A 20,453-nucleotide genomic window follows, 5' to 3' on the forward strand; every position below is an offset into this window, starting at 1 on the left:
GCCACAACAACATGCCCTACAGTCTGAAAAGCTGATTCTGTGCAAGTTCTTGGGAAAGATAAAGGCTCAAATTCAAAAGAGATGGCAGAACTTGCACTCTGGTTCTCCCTCTCCAAAAAGCATTTCAAACTGTGTTTCAGACCATGCTGACAGCAGTGGCCAGACAATCAGCAGGTCAACTCCTTCCTAAGTGACAAGAGTGATCACCATAAGCAAAGGTTAAAGGCAGCTTCTCTGAGAATGCACATTTTAGCCAAGGCCTGAACACCGGCTTCCTTGCTCCTTTCTGGTTCCTGATTAATCACACAATAACAGTAAACAGCTGTCCCATGTGCTGGACTCCCAAAATTACTCCCAGTCTGGATGCATTGAGGTTCACAGGTGTTTACTAGGCTAATGGCCACATGGGACTTTTTAAGCCTGGCCATGCATCCCAAATATCTGACAAGTTCTGGTACCTTTGATAGGTGTAAGTATAGGCTTAGGAGATTAAATATTTACAAGCAGGGACCACAGAGACAAACCATTTACAAGCTGCCTGTGTCCATTAGAAACACTGGTGCCAAAACAGGGATAAAATTCCTATTCCCCATCCAACTGTCCAAGTTACACTTGAACTGGATTAGGGAGGAACTCTGTTTCACATGGAAGGGGACAGCCTTTTCCAGAAATGGGGTAGTCTCTAGGATACATACCAGTCTCTCCAGCAGGTCCTATTTATATCACAGGCAAGGTTCAAGTCTTTAGAACAGGTAATTCTGGTGCTGTTTGTTTTGTGGATATGCAAGGGGTCTATCAGAGTGAGTTCTGACAATGCCCTGTATGCCAGGCATAGATCTCCCCCTAAAGAGCCTGTAGGAGACAGAATACAGGGATAGGGCCTTGAGGCAGTCTGCATAGGACATTTTACTTACGCCCTGTATTCTTTTAGTGAGGAACCTCTGTCGATGCTCCAACTGTTGAGCATGCCTGATTAGGTACATACTGAAGAGGGCATTGTAAATGATAGGTCTGATGAATGCCAAATACAGTGAAACAATGACTTCCTTGGACCTAGATGCCATACCTTTGTTTATAAGTTACACAACATAGAATGATTTCATCACTACTGTAGATATGTGATGACCAAAAGCTAGATTATTGTCTGTGTGTGTCCCCAAGTCCCTGGCTACTGGGTCATCTCTAAGGGGTGTGTTGTCAATATGATAGTTACCAGGGGTGGATGAATTCCTGAAGGATACTATTATGTATTTCTTGGCATTCAGTTTTAGCCCATGGCTCTGACACCAGCTATTTGTTTATATCAGCCCTTCCTGGAAACCATTCGTGTCAGTGTGGGATTCAATGACAACTCTTAATTTGCAATCACCTGCAAATTTCGTCAGCCAGAGACCAATGACATCAGCCTTGACTTTAGAGTAGTAACTGGCAAAAAGGAGAGGTCAAAGGACCGATCCCTGAGGGACTCCACTTGTGACTGGCCTCTTCATAGAGGTGAACTCCCCAATTCTAGCTTCCTGGGCCTGTCTGTGAGCCAGTTGGCTATCCACCAGGTGACATACGTGTTTGTACCTAACCTCTCGAGTTTATCAACATTGCCCAAGTGGGGGTACTGTGTCAAATACCTTGGCCAGGTGAAGGTAGGCAGTGTGAACCATTTTTCACTCATCCATTGCTTTGGTGACATTCTCAAAGAAGTCCACCAGGTTGAGTAGGCATGAACTGCCCTTGACAAAACCAAACTGGGTTGGGTCCAGTGGCTGGAGGTTTACTATATTGTTATTGATCATTTCCATTATAATTCTATTCATGGCTTTGCATTTAAGACAAGTGAGACTTATGGGTCTGTAGAAGGCCCATTTTTGTGCAGAGGGATGACTGTTGTTTTTCTCCATTCATGAGGCACAAAGCTTGTTTGGAGGCAACAGTTAAATAGCAATTCCAGACAGCATGATAGGTCATGTTTCATGCTATTTAGAAGGCATCCAAGGATACTGTCTGGGTCCACTGAAGCAGTGTTCTTGGCCTTAGAGAGAGCATTAAGGGCCTGTTCCATAGGGATAGCAGGGGGAGTTATATCTGATGGTATTTCCAGAGGGAAGGTTGAGAGGGAGATAGAGGTAAAGTTGGGGCTGAATTTATTGGCCAGTAGGTTTGCTAGATCTTCTGGCTCAGTATAGGTGGCTCCATTTATTATGAGCTCTGCACACAATTGTGTATTGCCTTTGAGGATGTGGACATAGCTAAAGAATGCCTTATGGATGCCCTTGGCCTGGGAGGCCAAATTAACCTCAAATTTGGCTTTCATAGACTATTTGTCCTCTGAGTTGTTTGTTTAGTTTGAGTGTTTTTATCCTGCTGGGTGCTCCACCTCTTAATTTTTTGCCATGATTTTCTTCCTTCTGTTATACAGCCTACTGATTTTGTGATTCCATCAGGGTGGCTTGTTTTGTGAGTTAATTCTGTACTTCTTCCTGGTGGGTACAGCTGCCTCTGTGCAGCTATTAACATGCTTGTATAAGTCTCCTGTGAACAATTCTGCATAGGCAGCAGTGTTCTCACGGTTTGTGGGGGCTTGAAATTTTGTCAGGTTATCACTTAATAGCAAGAAGTTAACCTTAGAGTAGGTCCTGAATATTCCAGGTTTAAGTGGGGGTCCAGGTTTTATTTTACTTCAAAGGACACCATTTTGTGGTCTGACCTTACCAGGGAAAACACTACACTAGGGGGGGGGGGGGGTGCAGCACTCTCGTATATTAGTGAGGAACAGATCCAGCATGGTTGCACCCTTGGTTGGTGCATTCATAATCTGGTCCAGGAGTTTGTGCTTACTAAATCCAGGAATTTCTTTGCCTGTATGATTGATGTCATATAGGATTCCCAGTTTATAAAGGGGTAATTAAAGTCGCCCATGAATATGGCACTGGGTTGGATTCTGAGTGTTCCAAATAATTTTAATACATGGTATGGGTTTCCTGGGTAATAGTGGGTGACCTATAGCTTGGGGGAAGACAATGTTTTAGCCAACATTTGAAAGCCTAAAGGGGAAAGGTGCAGATCATCCCTGGCAAAGAAGAGCGGCTGTAGATCATCTCTTTCCATGCTGATAAATATTGCCCTCCTTAAAATGACACCAGAAACTAAGCCATTATTAAAGTCAGTCATCTTTTGTTCGTGATGTGGCATCATCCTTGGAGAAGGTAAAATGCTGCTCAATGCTAGGCTCATACCTGCTTGGGGGACACATTCTGAGAGCTCCATGTTGTCTCTCTTCATATAGTCTAGGGAAGTACATCTCAGGTCATTTATACCCACATGGACTACGACTGAGTCATACTGGTACTTGTGGTCCAATGACCTGAGTGTGCATGTAATGTGGTAGATCCTAGCCACGTATAAGCAACTGACCGTGACTTTATCCTTACTCAGCCTGGTGAGAGGGACATCAGTGTGTCTCACGATGGAGTCTCCAATGACCAGAATGTTGGATTGTGTGGTGGCTTGCCTTATGTGCTTAAAAGTAGAGGCTCCATGAGATGTGGCTGTATGTGTTGATGTGGGTGTTGTTTTGAAAGAGTGCATTTGGGGCTGCTGAGGGTGTTTTTTATGTCTACTTCATATACGAGGTCTTTGGGTTTTAGGAAGGTTAGATTTAAGTGCCTCAGCATATGTGGGTGTATATGTCTGCTTTGAATTGTGTGTGATGGGTGCAGCATGTGCACTGCTGACAACTTTACTGACATTGGCAGTACTTTTATGTGAGAGTTTGCCTCTCGTGACATTGTGTAAATACATCTCTCACATACTATATCAGTTTGTTTGAGAATTAACTGGTTGTCAGTAAACATGAGGTAATTCAGTAAACATGAGGTAATTTCTACATTGCCTCAGGATGTCCATATCCACCAAGCTGGTAATGGTGATGGGAAAGTTCACATCCATGGCAACAAACCCTTTTTTTTATTAGACAATTGGCGTGAGAATATAAAGCAATGTCAGGAGTATCCAGTTTGCAGCACTGGAGACAACTAGGTTTGCAACTAGATATTGGTGAAAGTTCAATCATGCTTTTACAGGAAAAATGTCACTCAAGGCATCTCTGTCTGTATAGGGCACTGCAAACACTTGAGGGGAAACTAGCAAATAGACCCTGAAAATTTAAGAATGAAGTATTTAGGCAAACATTCTGAAGTTAGAAACAAATCAGGCAGTACCTACTGAAAACAAAGAATTAACTTGTCAAGAGTGATGAAAAGATTAGAGTCATGAATGGCTACTGCCACTGTTCTAGTCTCACCACAGCTTCACTCTGCTGGGATACAATGTTGCTTTGCTTCTTCTCTCACCAGAACCAAAACTTTAACATCAATCCAAAGATGAGAAGCAGGTCACAGCCTATTTGGTGATCCACAGTCTTGTCCCAGATGATGCAAGGGTCTATAGGCTTGCTGTAGCCTTTTCCTGGTAGATGCCTTGAATAGCAACCAAACCAATCAGGAACATCAGTAGGTTTCTAGCTCTTCACAACAAAGCTCATGGCTTGCTGGGTTGAGGTGCAGACATTTCAGGCACCTATCAATGTCAGGCTGGATGTTCAAGCAAGAGAGGCAGGTGGTCCCAATTCATAATCTGGTGAGTGGAGAAAATGCGAAGATCTAAGCTTCTAAGCCTTTAAACACCTGCACTATTGGCCATCACAAGCTAAGATTACATCAGTACTGGACAAGCGGTGACAAAGAACTGGGGAACCCAGGTCTGGCATGTACACTTATACTAGCACAAGAACGTCACAGAGTGTGTTGATGGACCCATCTGCGATGCTGCTACTTTAAATGTTACACATGCACGCACTGTAGCAACATCGGCACTACCAACTTCAAAACATCTTCAAAAAATTCTGAAATGCCTTTCTAACTGAAAGAATCAAACCCACAGAAGTAGCTCTGAGAATCAAATTATTTTATTTAAGTTCACAAAATAATTATAATAAAACGAATAATATTCATACATACAATATGAATGAAGTTGAATAAGAGTAAAGAAATATGTTATTATATAGTCTGTGTAGTTATAATTTTTGTGAAAGCCAAGAAAAAAAAAACTGAGCCATTGTATGCCACTTACCAGGAATGTAACTTACCATCTGTTTTGCTTTGCTGCTGCCTGACTTCTGATAACACAATTCTACTTTTTCATGGGCAGTATTATTCTGAACATCACAAGTAGAAGGTTCATGAAGACCACCTGAAACCAAACCCAAATGCAACATAAAATATTTGTAATACAAACAGGCATCAAAAATTAATAATTAACACTGAAAAATGATAAATCCACAACTTGTGCTCACAATCCTTCTTTCTTTTTATCATAGTCTTCCCTCTGTCCTGTGATTGTAATTTCAGCATTTTTCATCCCCCTGTAAGACACAAGTTATTTTGCTTTGGGAGATGGGAAAAAATGAGACTCTTGCACGTCAGGTATCATCAGCTAATAGTGAAACAAAGAACGCCGAGCACCTTCTGTAGTTGTCTCTTATGATGGGTTAACCTTGCCCACTCATATAGCTAGCAAACTGCAAAGTTCCTTAATAGAAAACTAAACAAAGTGGTATTGAGAGTGTTACTGTTGATATTAATTTTATTATATATGTAAGTTACACCAGCATGGTATATTTTCACTATGACAATAGTACCCATATGAGAGGAAGATCTGCTACACATGCTTGCTGTTCCTTGGTAGTGTGTGGGCCTGAGTCATCAACCTTAACACTCATGGACAGCAGTCTGTAATTTACTGCTGTTTTCCTAGCCTCCTCTTTCCATTATATTACGAGTATGCACTGTTTTCTAGTAGGGGCACGTAGAAACTGAATTATCTAGAACTTTCATATTTAGTAAATGTGGGAAAATGTGTGGTTGTTGCACCAATTCCATGCATGGACTACTGTCTTCATTACCTCACATAGGAATACTCTGTTATTTTTCCTGCCATTTCCACTGTTCATCTAGCTATATTTTTGACAAGTTACAGCATCCTTCAGTCTTCTATTTCAATGGCATGTTACCATTTGTCACTGTAATGCACATGTGCACACTTCCTAGCTGCTACCTGTACTGATTTGTGGCTTGCTTTGCTCTCCTTCCACCCCAAACACTGCCATCATTTATAGACTTGCAATTCCAAATCCACTCTTGACCTAACATATTCACTCTAATGGAGATTTTGAGATTTGAAGTCCAACTTTCATTACAGAATGGGCAAACTGTACATTAAACCCTCTCCAGCAGGGAGTTAAAGTACAAATAATGCCTACAGAAAAACAACTCTGCCACTTCACAGCAGCATATTAAGCTGCCTTGGAGATCTAACTGTTACATAGCTAACAGTCGCCATTATTTTACACTCATTAAACAGCACTTCTGATGTTTAGCAAGCAGAAAATTAAGATAAGTAGATAATATAAAAAAAAAATAGAAAAGTTTGTGTGCGTTTATGTTTCTGTCTATATGTGTGAGTGGATGCGTGCTTCCATTCATAAAGTGTAGGCACAAAAATAGGGACAGATTTTAAATATTGCTCTTATAATATTAGAAAGTTGCTAGAATATGAAGTTTTGTTTTAACATGTATTTTCTAAAGGAGATGAAATCTGAAACTTATATGCAAGTCATTATTTAGGGACTTTAACCCACAATGATTTGCCATGAAAATAAAATGTTATGAGGAACAGACCAAAAATGAAGTAAAAATCTGGACATTCTGTGAAAATCTGGACAGTTGTGAGGTATGTAGGTATGAAACTTTTAATGACTGGGATTATTAACTGTTTAATCTTGTATGTTTGAAATGTACACTGCTTCTAAACGTGTGTGTGTGTGTGTGTGTGTGTGTGTGTGTGTGTGTGTGTGTGTGTGTGTGTGTCACAAAGTATGTGTGAAGGCATTAAATACTTAAACTAATATTTTGGATTTAAAATACTTCCTCCAACAGTAGTTACATATGCTACAGCAGGTCTGAAATATTAGGTGGAGGAACTATTTTAAATAAAAATATTAAAAACTACATATAGTAATTAAAAAAAGAAGAAAACAAAACAAATACAAAATTTAACACATAGCCCATTCTCTAAGTTAATAATGCACTTCAGTGTGTTATTGTGCAAATAATGCCCTTTCAGGAGTGTTGAGGCCTAGGGCATGCATTATTCACACAATAATAGACACACCCTTTTGGGCACTATTGCTTGCATAATAGTATCCTGAGGTTATTGACAAAAATCAAGTTATTATGCCCTCACATTTCAAACAAATGTTCATATCTCTGGGGCATTAAAGGTTACTATTACAGCTATAATGTCCATTAGATTCTCGGTCTTAAACTGCATTTACAAGACAAACTCAATAAATATTATTTTTACAATATTTTGTAAACAAATTACAATATAAATAAATCTGAGGAATCACTCAAGCTATAGTATATATATATATATATATATATATATATATATATGCATGCATATATACTCTCAGAACCATTTTGTTTGTCCATATGTGAGCTTTCGTAAAAGGCTAAGCAATTCCATCTATGTTGTCTGGTTTACATATATTTGGAGAAATATGAACATTATTACAATATATATAAATAAATAGTATATAAACAACAATTAACACCTCTTTAGCAGCACTAGACATAGGTCAAATATTAGTGCAGTTCTGTTACCCATCATGTTGGCTTTAATATGAAAATTTTCAGTAGCTTATATGTAGTATGGTTTTGGAATTATTAATGCAAATATAAACAATATTTGATGCCTAGATGGATCATTGGGATGTAACTACAGAAACACCTAGCGGCATCACTAGGCTGTAATAAGTTAAGAATATAAAATAATAATAATAAAAAAAAAAAACTTCCACAAAACTGTTAAATATATAACACACCTACTCTTCTTGCCTACATAATGTTACTATTTTATTCAATTAATTATTAGTTGTCTTATTAACATTAATAGCTATAACAAACTACCATATTGTATTACACTTTAGGGAAAAGGCAACCTGTACATCAAACCCAGATTAGAGAACAAGCATTCCCCAGGATGTTAACATACAGTTAGAGAATGGGTGACCTGTAGATCAGTACCCCGACTGGAGAACGTAATGCCCACTGAAAAATGAGTTTGATGCTTCATGGCAGGATATTAAGCTGCCATAGAGCTCGGACTGAAAATACCATAATGGACGCCATTATTTTATGCTCACTAAGCAGCACTTTTGCTGTTTAATGAGTGTAAAATAAAAAAGAAACACACATTTTTTTTTTAATTATGTCTGTGCATGTGAGTGAATGTGTGTATGAGAGTGAGAGCGAGACTGATTGAGACATTACTTTACACTCACTAAGCAGTGGCTTTGCTGTTTAGCGAGTGTAAAGGTAAATGAAATAAAGTGTGTGTGTGTGTGTGTGTGTGTGTGTGTGTGTGTGTGTGTGTGTGTGTGTGTGTGTGTTTATGTTTTTGCCTATATGTGAATGTATACATACCTGCATGCATGAAAGGAAAACTGTGTGCGTGTGTGAAGAGTGCGAGAGATCGAGCAGTGGAAGCAGCAATTGAGAATTGCATAAAGCCTAATATAAAGGGAGAACAACGGCTCAAAATAGGGACAGATTTTAAATATTGCTCTTACAAAATTACAAAGTTTCTGTAATGAGTGAGCATGCAATTTCTAAAACCCAAGTTTGTGACATGTGAGAGTGATTAAGATCGAGTGACCACTGGCAGTGTCAGTAAAGAGGTTTGCATACCTCTCGAACTCTTAGCTAAAAAAAAAAATCTAGATAAAGCCTAAAATAAATGGGAACAAAGGCTCACAAAGAGGAACACATTTTAAATATATTGGTCTTATAAAACTGAAAGTTGCTTAAACAACAGGATTTGTATTGGTATGAATTTCTGAAGGAAATAAAGTCTGAAACTCAAATGTATGTCATTATTTAGTGACTTCAATCCCCAAAGACTGGCAAGCAAACTGCAAATTTAAGGAGTAAAGAATCAAAACATGAAGGAAATATACAGGTATTTTTAGCACATTATATTTTGGATGTAAAATACTTCCTCCAACACCATTTATATACACTACAGCAAGTATAAAACATTAAACAGATTAACTATTTTACATAAAAAATATATAAAATAATACAGTGATAAAAAAAAAAAAAATAAGTAAAACAATTTTACAGACAGCCTATTCTCCAAGGTGTGTGTTACTGTGGAAATAATGCCCTACCAGCGGTGTACAGGCCTTCTGCCTGCTGTGTCAAGTGTAAAATTAAAATAAGCAGATAACATAAAAAAAAAAAAAAAATAGAAAAGTGTGTGTGTTTCTGTATGCATGTGTGAGTGGATTTGTGCTTGCATGGATAAAAGCTGAAGTGGGTGAAAGTGAGATTAAGTAATGACTGCAACTGCATATATCTCATTCTCTCAGCTCAATAAATCTGAACAAAGTCTAAAATAATGGTGGGACAAAGGCACACAAATAGGGATATAGTTTAAATATTGTTCTTGTAATATTGGAAAGTTGCTAGAACAACAGGATTTGATTTAGGATGTATTTTCTGAAGGAGATAAGTCTGAAACTCAAATGTAAATCATTATTTAGTGACTTCCACTCATGATGAGTTGCCAGCAAAACAAAAATATTATAAGGAACAGACCAAAATAAATAAAAATTTGGACATTCTTTGTAAACCTGGACAGTTGAGAGGTATGCAGGTATGAACCTTTTAATGGCTTGCATCATTAACTGTGCTTAATAATGTGTGTGATGATATGAGGCAGTGCCCATCTGTGCCGGGAGAGTAAGGCAGTGCATATGTAACATATGCCAGCACAGCTAGCTGGAGTTTTGTAAAGAATTTTGCCATTTGACTATCTCATTGATTTGTGCAGATGCTTGCATTAAAAAAAGTATTTTTAAAGTTACTTGTGCTAAAAATGTATCAACAGTAGGTCCTGCTGGACAGAAAAGAGATATACACGTATGTCAACAGTATTATTATAACTGATAAAATATATGTATTTTATCAGAGAATTCTGGAAGGAGAGGGGTTAATCTCAGTCCAGCTAATTAAAAAAAAAAAAGGTTGAAAATTAAATGGGTTGGTTTAGGCCATAAAAAATTTATCTTACAGGTCTGATTGTAGCCAGAGACACAAATGTCCGGGAAAACCAGGACTAGGAATCTTACTGTATTGTCCTTAGGGGTGATCTAGTTGCTAGCCTGGAAGGATGGACATTTTTGAAATGGTTTTATAGCTTTCAGATGCTGCAACAGATCTTAGCAAAGCTCTGGGTGTTTCTTGTACCAGAGTCAGGTGATCAGATGTGATGTCATTCTATAACCAGCACTGAAAGGATTTTTTTTGTTATTATTGAGAGATGTGACAGAACCCTCGCAGCAGCACTTAGGAAAGATCGCTCACAGTTATCTCACACAACCACATACCTCATCTTGCCTTGCTTTAGTAAGCAACTCATCATATTGCCTTGCTGTAGTAAGTAACTTAACTAGGGAACATTAATTCTTTAATCAGTCAGGAAAATATAGTGAGATTAGTTGAGTATTGTTTTTCTGCATCTGTGTGAATCTATCTAATGGTGTTATTTTTATATCTCTGTGATTGAACCTGTGGTGTTTATAGTAACTAGATATTCAGTATTCTCATATTTTCTCTTTTATTATTTATAATTAAATATTACCATACCTTTCATTGTGGCTGGCCTTTGAGAGAATACTTTTAATATATTAAGAGTACTTATGCTCATTTTAGTGACACTGTGGCCGCTCCTGAAAGCCTTGCTGCTTTGATCAAACTCTTCCATTTGTAATAGTATTTGTTTTACTCAGTATAATTGGGTACCCTTATAAGAGCTTTAGAGTAGGTGACTGGTAGCAACATAATTACCTTACAGCCTGGGTAGAGGGGGCACAGCTGGTAAATCTATGCCAGCCTTTCCCAGGTGTGTGTGTGTATGTATAAAAATCAAATATCCAAATGTGTGTGTCAGCAACTTGGAACAGGGACATAAGGCTCCAAAGTGGTCAGTGTGGAGTCTTGTTTGGGGCCTGGAGAGAGACAGAGTTCAGCCTAAGGTCTGGAGGGTGCTCCCTGTCTGCTCTTAGGGGAAATTGTAATTGGTGCAGAGAGTTGCATCTGAAAATACTGTGCACATCCAATTTTGTTCCTACTGGCTGTCCCTCACTGGTGTCTGTGGTGACGATTGAGGCTCCTTGATTACTGGACTGGAGTAGGAACTGTCACAATGTGCGTTTTGAATGCATACTGTTTCCAAGTGTGTGTCTGTGTGAGAAACAGTGTGTGTATAGACATTACTTACCAAACTTGCATTTTGGATGTAAAACACTTCCTCCAACAACAGTTACATATACTACAACAAGTTTGAAACATTAGGAGGAGGAACTATTTTACATCAAAAATACTAACATCATCATATAGTAATAAAAAAAAATACAAACAATTTAACATACGACCCATTCTCTAAGTGCAATAATGCCCTCTATGGCGTGTGTTACTTCGTAAATAATGCCCTTCTAGGGTGTTGAAGCCCTGCATGTATGTCATTTACACAACAACACACACCCTACTAGGCATTATTGCTTGCTTAAACATTTGTTTAACTCGCACAACCACACACAAAAAAATAGCCTCTATAAAAGGCAAACATTACCTTTACACCTTCCTCCTCAAAAAAGAATTAACCAGTTTCACTTCTGGAACCCAACCATAAATAAGCTCTCCTATAGAACGTACTAATATGATTATTAAACCTAATGCACTCATTATAAAACACTCCCCCACATTAAGGATGATTTAACTTGGTAGATACATTCAACCAAACCCAGGTCCGGGTTCAGGCGCCTAGGCAGTGAGACATTTCCCTATGGTAGATTTGACTGGGGATACATGGCTGAAGTGACAGTCAGCAGCAGAGAAATATGGCTGTTTGCAAATTCCCTGTGGGCAAAAAGAAGCACATGCTGCAATGCTCACAGCTTTAATAACCAAATGCATGGTGGCAGAAGAAGTAATGAGTGTTGTGCTCAGTGTAGAGTACATACTTATGTAACTACAACATATAGAAGCGTGGCTACAGCATGGAGGAAATCCTGCAGGCTACTGTAGTCACATTTATGCTCCAGTATTCGTTTTAGGCAATGTTCCTTAGACAATGTAAAGGGGGTAATGGTCCACACACACCGATTACAAAGGTACTGCCCATTGTGCACTGCATTTGTACTGCCACTGACATGCCCTCAGGCCAGCCTGCTGCTGATGCCTGCCATATTGCCTGCTGTCTCATGTTCCCTTGGGGACCATGGACGTTGTTTCCCCCTGTGACTTTGGTTCTTGAAGTTGTGGCATGGCAACACATTCTTCTCTTTGCCCAAAGGGAATTTGCAAACAGCCATATTTCTCTACAGCTGACTGTCACTTCAGCCATGTGTCCCCATTCAAATGTATCACAGGGAAATGTCTCACTGCCAAGACACCTGAACCCCCCCAGGTCCAATATAATTCAAACTGCTGGAATAAATATTCCGCAAAATAAATAAATAAATACATGACACATAATGGTGTAAGTATCAGCAATAAAATTATGTGAACTACATACCTGGATGGACAACTATAAACCAGACATACTCAGTATAACAGAAACTAAATAAAAACCCACAGTACAAGATAACAAATTCCTCCGCTAGCTACGATACGAAGATAAGCTGATAAAAAGAGCCAGTAAATAGAACTTTTCAGAAATAATTTACAAGCAACTACCTTTAACAAATCAATCCCACATTTTGACAGGTGAGAATTGCTTATAATAACAGTCAAAATAAACCCATATTGGGTATTACACCACTACTGTGTACATATCTTCATATCAAACAGAAAATACAGACACTTCAGAACACAAATTATCTTGGATAACCACAAACCTAAGGCAAGAGATAACTGCATGAAAAGTCAACAAGACTGGTTCAATCACCATAAACTGCAAAGAAAGAACTACTACCCATAAACCTATTGGGCCAATACAATCTCAAAATCTACTAGAACAGACAAACCAAATGAGAGATAAAACATACTAAATTAGATAACAAGTACAGATAATCATATTCACTTGGTAGATACTCTTTTAGACTCCGTAAGAGATCATCACCCTGCATAAAATAAAACTACAAAAAAATCACAATATACTATTAGACTAGAAAAACACTTCAATGCATTACCTTTAACTCATTACTCCAAAGTAACTGATCCCCTATCATATACCTTCACCTAGATTATTCCATTAACTACTTCGACCAAATCGTCTTGCACATCTTCCCAAGTCATAAGCACACCCACACAGAAAAAAAAAACCTCATCATCTTCTTAGCTAACTGCAGAACTCAAGATACATTAATTAATTAAGAACCGTATAAAGTTTGGAATGTATAACAAATTACTTTGACACTACAAACAACTCCTTTAAAATAGAGTGAAAATATAACATAAAATAAAAACAAAAGCTACTTATACAAATTACAATCTGCCAAAGAGGGGGAAAAACCCAAACAATTCTGGAACACTTTTAATAAACTAATCAAACCTGGCAAAAAGGATCATCCTAGCATTCTCTACAGCAGGAAACCAACTTTAACATAGTAGGCAAACTGAATACATAGTTCAAACAAACTGCAATCTCACTATTAAAGCAACAAACTACCAAAACTACTACATATAACATTTAAACTAGCTTATGAGAAATTCAGCCATTACCAGTACCTACAAGCTGAATTTAAAAAATTATATTAAGTAAAACTTACCACCCTACTCTCATATAATATTATACCAAACTTCCTACCCATAGTAGCTGATGCCATAAATACCTAATAGGAATGCTTCTAGATGTCTATGCAGTAAAAATATGTGCCTAAACTATGAAAACAAACATATACCATCCCTATCCACAATAGAGGATAAGAACATATACTTCAAACCAATTGCTATATCAGATATCAGCAAACGTCCATATTTGAGACTTCCAAGATGGAAGCTGACTGAACACCACCAATGAATAAAAACTCGCCCAGTGTAAAAATTGAAAAATTAACTAAAAAGCTCATAAAAGTTAAAATGTTGGAAAGAATTGTTGCCCAGCTTCTAAACACATGGACTGGATGTCAGCAAAGGAAAAAAATATGTAAAGAAGAAGTGAATGTCATCCAGAAGAGGAGAAAAATAAAAAGCTTTGGTTGGGAAGAACCTTTTGTAAGGTTAACAGGAAGCAGTCCATTTTGCAGACATGACTCAGGATATGGCTTGCAGTACGTTAGAAGAAAAAAGTAAAACAAATGACTCAGTAATATGTAAAGGAAGTTATATACCAAAGGAATATAGAAAGCCAAATACCAAAAGGTTGGGGAAAATAGAAGCATTAAGTAATCATTCAAATGAAGTGATAACATTGCAGAAATCAGATGCTGAACTGAAAGATACACCGATAGAAAATGAGGTTTCCCATAAAGAAATGTTTCAAAATATAGCAGAATTAGAAGACAGACTATGGAGGGAAAATTTGAGATTCCCCTCCTTTCCACAGAAACTCAAGGCAGTGTACTGTATTAATTATATGAAGTTTAAATTTGTAATTGAAACTGTATTCTACAACCAACATTTGTTAACTGACATGGCACATCAAATATATGCTCCAAATTTAGCCCCTTTAAAAGAATTAAGACCCATTTTTGTAAAGATGCAACCTAATCAGCAAAATTAGTAATTCTTACAAACTATGGCGAAAGGAAAAGTATGGTCAAATTGTGACATCAGAGTATTTGTGGAAAATGAATGCTCACTGTATACCAGACAGAAGAGGAATATATTCATTCTAGCAGTAAGGGAATGTTAAGAGGCAGCAGTAAGATTCAAACTAATATATCCTGCTGTCTTCAGAGTATTCTTTTCCAGGTGAGTCAAGCATGTGCAAACTTTGGAGGAGGACTTTGGAGGAGGTAAAAACACATTTTAGACAACAGAAAAAAATGTTGAAGGGGACTCCTTAACCATCTACTAATAACAGAGGACCCTGCTTCTCAACCCTCTACCAGTAACAGGACCGAGAAAGAGAGAATACCACTGAAATATTTTCACTGCTCCAAAGGGAGATGGATCAAGTGACAAGAAAAAGCACAAGAATGATCCAGAAGAAACTTGGATTTAAACCAGATATTTGCACTGAGAGAAAATAAAGAACAGGAAGAAGACCAGCAACAACAAACTGAACTTAATGGGCCAGTAATCAAGGAGCCTCAATCCTTACATTGACTCCAGTCAGGGAAAATTCACCTGGAATAGAAATAGATACACACATTATTTTCAGATGTATATCTCTTCACCAAGCACAATTTCCATTAAGAGCACACAGGGAACACACACAGTTCTAGGGATGGGTTTCCCCCTCTCTCTAGGCCGCCAAATAAGACTCCCCACTGACACAGCTGTAGAGCCAAGTCCTCAGCCAAGTGTTCCAAGCCAAGTCCTCTACCATACTCTCTGTGAAACCAGTTCTCTGTATCCCCACTCTAAGTAGCTGACGCACGCACTCTGAGATTTGATTTTCACACACACACACACACACCAACCTAGGAAAGGTTGGCACAGATTTACTAGCTATGCCCCCTTTCTGCCCACACTAAGGTAGATTCACTGCCACCAGCCAGCTATTTTAGGGCTCTTACAAGGGTACCCAATTATACTGAGTGAAACTAATACTAATACAAATGGTAATGTTGACCAAACAGCAAGGCTTTTAGGAGTGACCACAGTGTAATCAAATAAGTGCTCTCAAAGGTTAAAATATTCTCCAAAAGACCAGCCACAATGAAGTTTAAATATATTTAATAATAAAAGAACATAAAATACTAAATATCTATTTAAAATAAACACCAGAGTTTCAGACACAGGAAATATTAAAAATAATACAGACACAGAAAAATAAACCTTACTAATCTCACTATATTTTCCTGACTGATCTAAAGAATTACTGTTCACTTACTAGAGAAGGCAAGATGAAGTGGGTGAGTGGTCTTCATTCTTTGTCAGGTTTCAAAAACAAACTGCTCCGAGACTTCTGTCTCATCAAGTATTAAAGCATAATTTCAGTGCTGGAGTACAGAATGACACCACATACATATGGTCATCTGACTCTGGTTCCCACACTACCCCCTTTGCTAGAAAATGAACCAGAGTTTAACACATATGTGTTACCATAAACACAGATATAGCTTTACTGAAATGCGTTATAGCATCTGGAAGCTATAAAACCATTTCAAAAATTCCACTCTTCCAGGTTAGCAATTAGTTCACTCCTAAGAACAATACAGTGGGATTCCTAGCTCTGGTTTTTACAGACATTTCATCTCTGGCTGCAATCAGAACTGTAAGATATAATCTTTATGGCCTAAACCAAAATAATTTAATTTCTGACTATTGTTCAAAGTTAGCTGGACTGAGACTAACCTCTTCTCTTCCAATATCCTCTGTTATAATATATCTATTTCAACAGTTATAATACAGTCTGACATACAGGATTATTTCTTTTCTGTCCAGCAGGACCCACTGTTGGTAAACACAAGCAGCTTTACAAATACATTTTCAATACAAGCATCTGTACAAATCAGTTTGATATACAAAATGACATATGATTCTTTAAAAAACTCCAGCTAGCTATGCTGGCATATGTTACAACTGTCACACTTCTCCTGGCAAAGTTGGCAATACCTCACATCATCATATAGAATAAGTGGGGGAAATGTAAAGTGTGAATCCCAATACATACCATTTTGGTAGATGAATTGCTGATGTGTGAGAAGCAGTGGATGAAGTTGAAAAAGATATTGCTTTTGTTTATTTTAGTGTGGGAAATGAACAGCATGAATCACATGTTGGGCTCTTACTGTTCAGGAGGAAAAGTGGATGGAATATGTGACTGCAAGTAAAGCCGTGTTTTACTTTTACAATATGTTTTGAGTTAAACCTCATATTATAAAATAGTAGTGGATAGTATTACAGTAAACTTTCAGTTAACCAGCATCCATGGGGACTGGTAGATGCCGGATAACTGTAGTTTCTGGTTGCTTGAGAGTTTCTATTAAAAATAGGCCTGACTAATACTGTACCCTATACTGTTTGTTTGGTTTGACTTGTTCTCATGTTGGGGAGAGAGGGAATTGATTCCTGTATTCCTAAGTGTAAGGTATGTTTCTGAAGGGGGAAAACAGAAAGTGTAACACATGAAAATTGTACTGTAATTCTTCAATTTTTTGCCAGTTGCTTGAGAGTGCTGATTGTTTGAGTTCCAGTTACTTGAGAGTTTACTGTATGCAAAAAGCATTGTTATCATTGGAGAGGGCTTCATAGGAACAACCACTAGGGCCCTTACAAGCCTAGCTGCATGCAACAAACCATTTGGGTCCCAAGTATCATAGGGTGGGGAGGGCATGTTAGTTGACAGGTAGTTAAGGATTTGTAGGGGGGTGTTAGTTAAGGTACTACTATTCTTATTGACCGTCTTTGTCCATATGGAACACGGGGCAAGACTGGTGGTAAATTTATGATTTCCCATCAAACTGCCAATGTTTTGTTTCAATATGGTCAGGGATAGACTCTGTTTTACATGTATGGAGAACCTATTTCCATAGTGTGGAGATCCTTTGGGACACACCTCTCTCTCTCCAGCTTGTTCTGTTTATGTCACAAGCAAAGTTTAAACCAGAGATCTAGTGTTTCTGGTGTTGTTTGTTTTGAGCATGTGCAACAAACAGGGCTAGGTATGAGGAAACCCTGTAAGCCAAGCAAAGATCCCCTGTCAGCAGCCTGTAGGAGACTGAATACAGAGACAGAGCATTTAGGTGATCAGGGGAGGAGACAAGGTATTCATGTCATGAATTTTCTTGGTGAGAAACCTTTGTGGGTGTTTCAACTATTGCAAGTGTATGGTTAGATACATGACAAAGAGAGCATTGTATTCAATGACAAGTCTGATAAGGGATGAGTAGAGTGGTATTAACTTCCTTGGACCTGGATGCCATACCCCTACCTATAAGATGGGAAACATAGAATGATTTTCCTATTATCTTAGCTACATATTGGTCAAAGGCCAGAGTTCTGTCTAGGTATGTTCCCAGGTTCCTTACTACTTGGGTTGACTCAGGCATTTTATGTATAGAGTAATTAACTTGGGTTGACAGTTTCCCAAAGGGCATTACAATGCATTTTTTTGGCATTGAGTTTTAGGATATGGCTTTGGCAGCAGTCATTTGTCTGTATTAAACCCACTTGCAAGATATTTGTCTCTTTGGTGGAATCTATAATAGCTCCCATTTACAGTCATCTGCAAATTTACTGAGCCAGAGGCCTTTAATGTTAGCCTTGACGTCCGAGAAGTAGACACCAAACAGGAGCAGAGTCCTGACGTACTCCACTGCGACTGGTCCTTTGGTGGAAGTGGTCCCAGCAATCCTTACATCTTGGGTCCTGTCTAGGAGCCAGCTGTCAATCTAGAGAGTAATGTGAGGGTTTACACCAAGCTCACAGAACCCATCAACAATGCCTGAGTGGGGTTCATGGGGGGTGATACTAGGCTATCGGCCCTAGGGCCTATACAAGCCTAGCCATAACAATTCCCTGGCTATTTCTTCCCACAATATTTACCTCCCTGGGCTCCTGTCTAGCAGGGCGACAGGAACCCGGGGTAAATTTCCTATCTCCCATCTAGTCGTCAAGGTTCCTTTTGAAAAGGCCAAGAAAGCACTCTGCTTGACATGTATGGACAGTCTATTTCAGAGTATGGGGAGTCTCTGGGTCAGGAACCTATCCCTCCAGCATGTTTTGTTGATTGTGATGACAAGGTTTAGGTCCCCGGAGCATGTGGCTCTGATGGATTAGGATTTCTTTAAGTGTAGCATGCCCAACAGCTCTGGGTTTGACATGGCCTTGTACGTTAAGCTGAGATCGCCTCTGAGTAGACGATATGTGACAGTGTATAGTTGGAGTTTTTTTTAGTCAGTCAGCACAGGGCATCTGCTTTAGGCCTGTGATTCTTTTAGTGAGATGTTTCTGTGGCCTTTTCAGTTGTTGCACATGTCTTGTGAGGTACACACCAAACGAGGCGTTGCACCCTATGATCGGTCTAATGAGGGATGAGTACAGTGGGACAATGACCTCCTTTTTTCTGGATGAAAATCCCTTAGTGATGAAGTGTGCCACATAGAAGGATTTCCTGACTGTTGTGGCGATGTGGTTATCGAAGGTGAGACCACTGTCCACCTGTGTTCCTAAGTCTCTTATCATACTTTTGGTGTTTAGTGTACTGCAACCTATGTGGTAATTCATGGGAACTTGTTTTTTCCCAAAGGGGAAAACTATACACTTCTTGGCATTGAGCTTGAGCCCATGGCTCTGGCACCAAGCATCTGTTTCTGCAAGGCCCTTTTGTAGGATATCCACATCATTTGGGGATTCAGTAATGGCTCCCATGGTATTGTATCAAATGCCTTAGTCAAGTCAAGATACACAGCATGCATTGCTTTACCCTCATTCATTGCCTTGGTGACCCTCTAAAAGAAGTCTACCATGTTGGGTGGCCTAATGGTTAAGGTGTTTGCCTTACAAGCAGAAGGTGCGGGGTTTGAGTCTCACAAGGGATAATTGGCTAGGCTTAAAATGGCTCGCAAGGGCAGTTAGCTTAGTACTAATCTATGAACCTATGTTAAGTAGGATTGACCTTCCCTTAACAAAGCCAAATTGGGATGGTGCCTGTATCTGTATATTGCCAATGTCCTTATTTATCATTTCTATTGTAATTCATTCTATGGCTTTCCACATTAGGCTTGTTAGACTGATGGCTCTTGTAGTTCTCTGGGTCAGTTGATGGTCCACCCCTTTGGAGGAGAATGACTGTTGTGGTCTTCTGTTCATTTGGAACGTAACTTGTTTCAAGGCTGCAGTTGAAAAGTGTCTCAAGTGATCCTGATAGGTCATGTTTTAGACTGTTTAGGAACCAATTGAGAATATTGTTGGGACCCATGGAGGCGGTGTTCTTGTCTTTAGCTAGTGCTGTCAGCACCTGGTCCCTGCTAAGAGTTGGGGAGAGTGGGGTTGAAGTTTGAGCTGAATTAATCAGCTAGTAGATTTGCTACATCGTCACCCTGATCAGTGTAGGTGTTACTGTTCACCACCAGTTCAGCACACTGTTGTATTTTACCTCTACGATTTTGTATGCAGCCAAAGAAGGCCTTTTGATTTGTCATTAGCCTGTGAGGTTATCCTGACCTCATAGCTGGTCTTTTTGGACTTAATCAGACCTCTTAGTTTCTTGTTTAGTTG

At 38.8% G+C, this 20,453-nt stretch overlaps 1 protein-coding gene across 1 annotated transcript in view; it reads right to left on the reverse strand.

The window, feature by feature from the left end:
• The window catches only part of MCPH1 (microcephalin 1), a 2,707,094-nt gene that overhangs the window by 1,520,469 nt on the left and 1,166,172 nt on the right, over positions 1 to 20,453 (reverse strand). Inside the window, exon 9 of the mRNA XM_044060459.1 lies at positions 5,141 to 5,244. Within this exon, the coding sequence (XP_043916394.1) occupies positions 5,141 to 5,244 (104 nt within the window). The remainder of the gene's footprint in view (positions 1 to 5,140; positions 5,245 to 20,453) is intronic.

The sequence above is a fragment of the Protopterus annectens genome, chromosome 2.part0, assembly GCF_019279795.1.
Source record: "Protopterus annectens isolate FY-2018-M chromosome 2.part0, PAN1.0, whole genome shotgun sequence".
NCBI classification, from domain to species: domain Eukaryota; kingdom Metazoa; phylum Chordata; order Ceratodontiformes; family Protopteridae; genus Protopterus; species Protopterus annectens.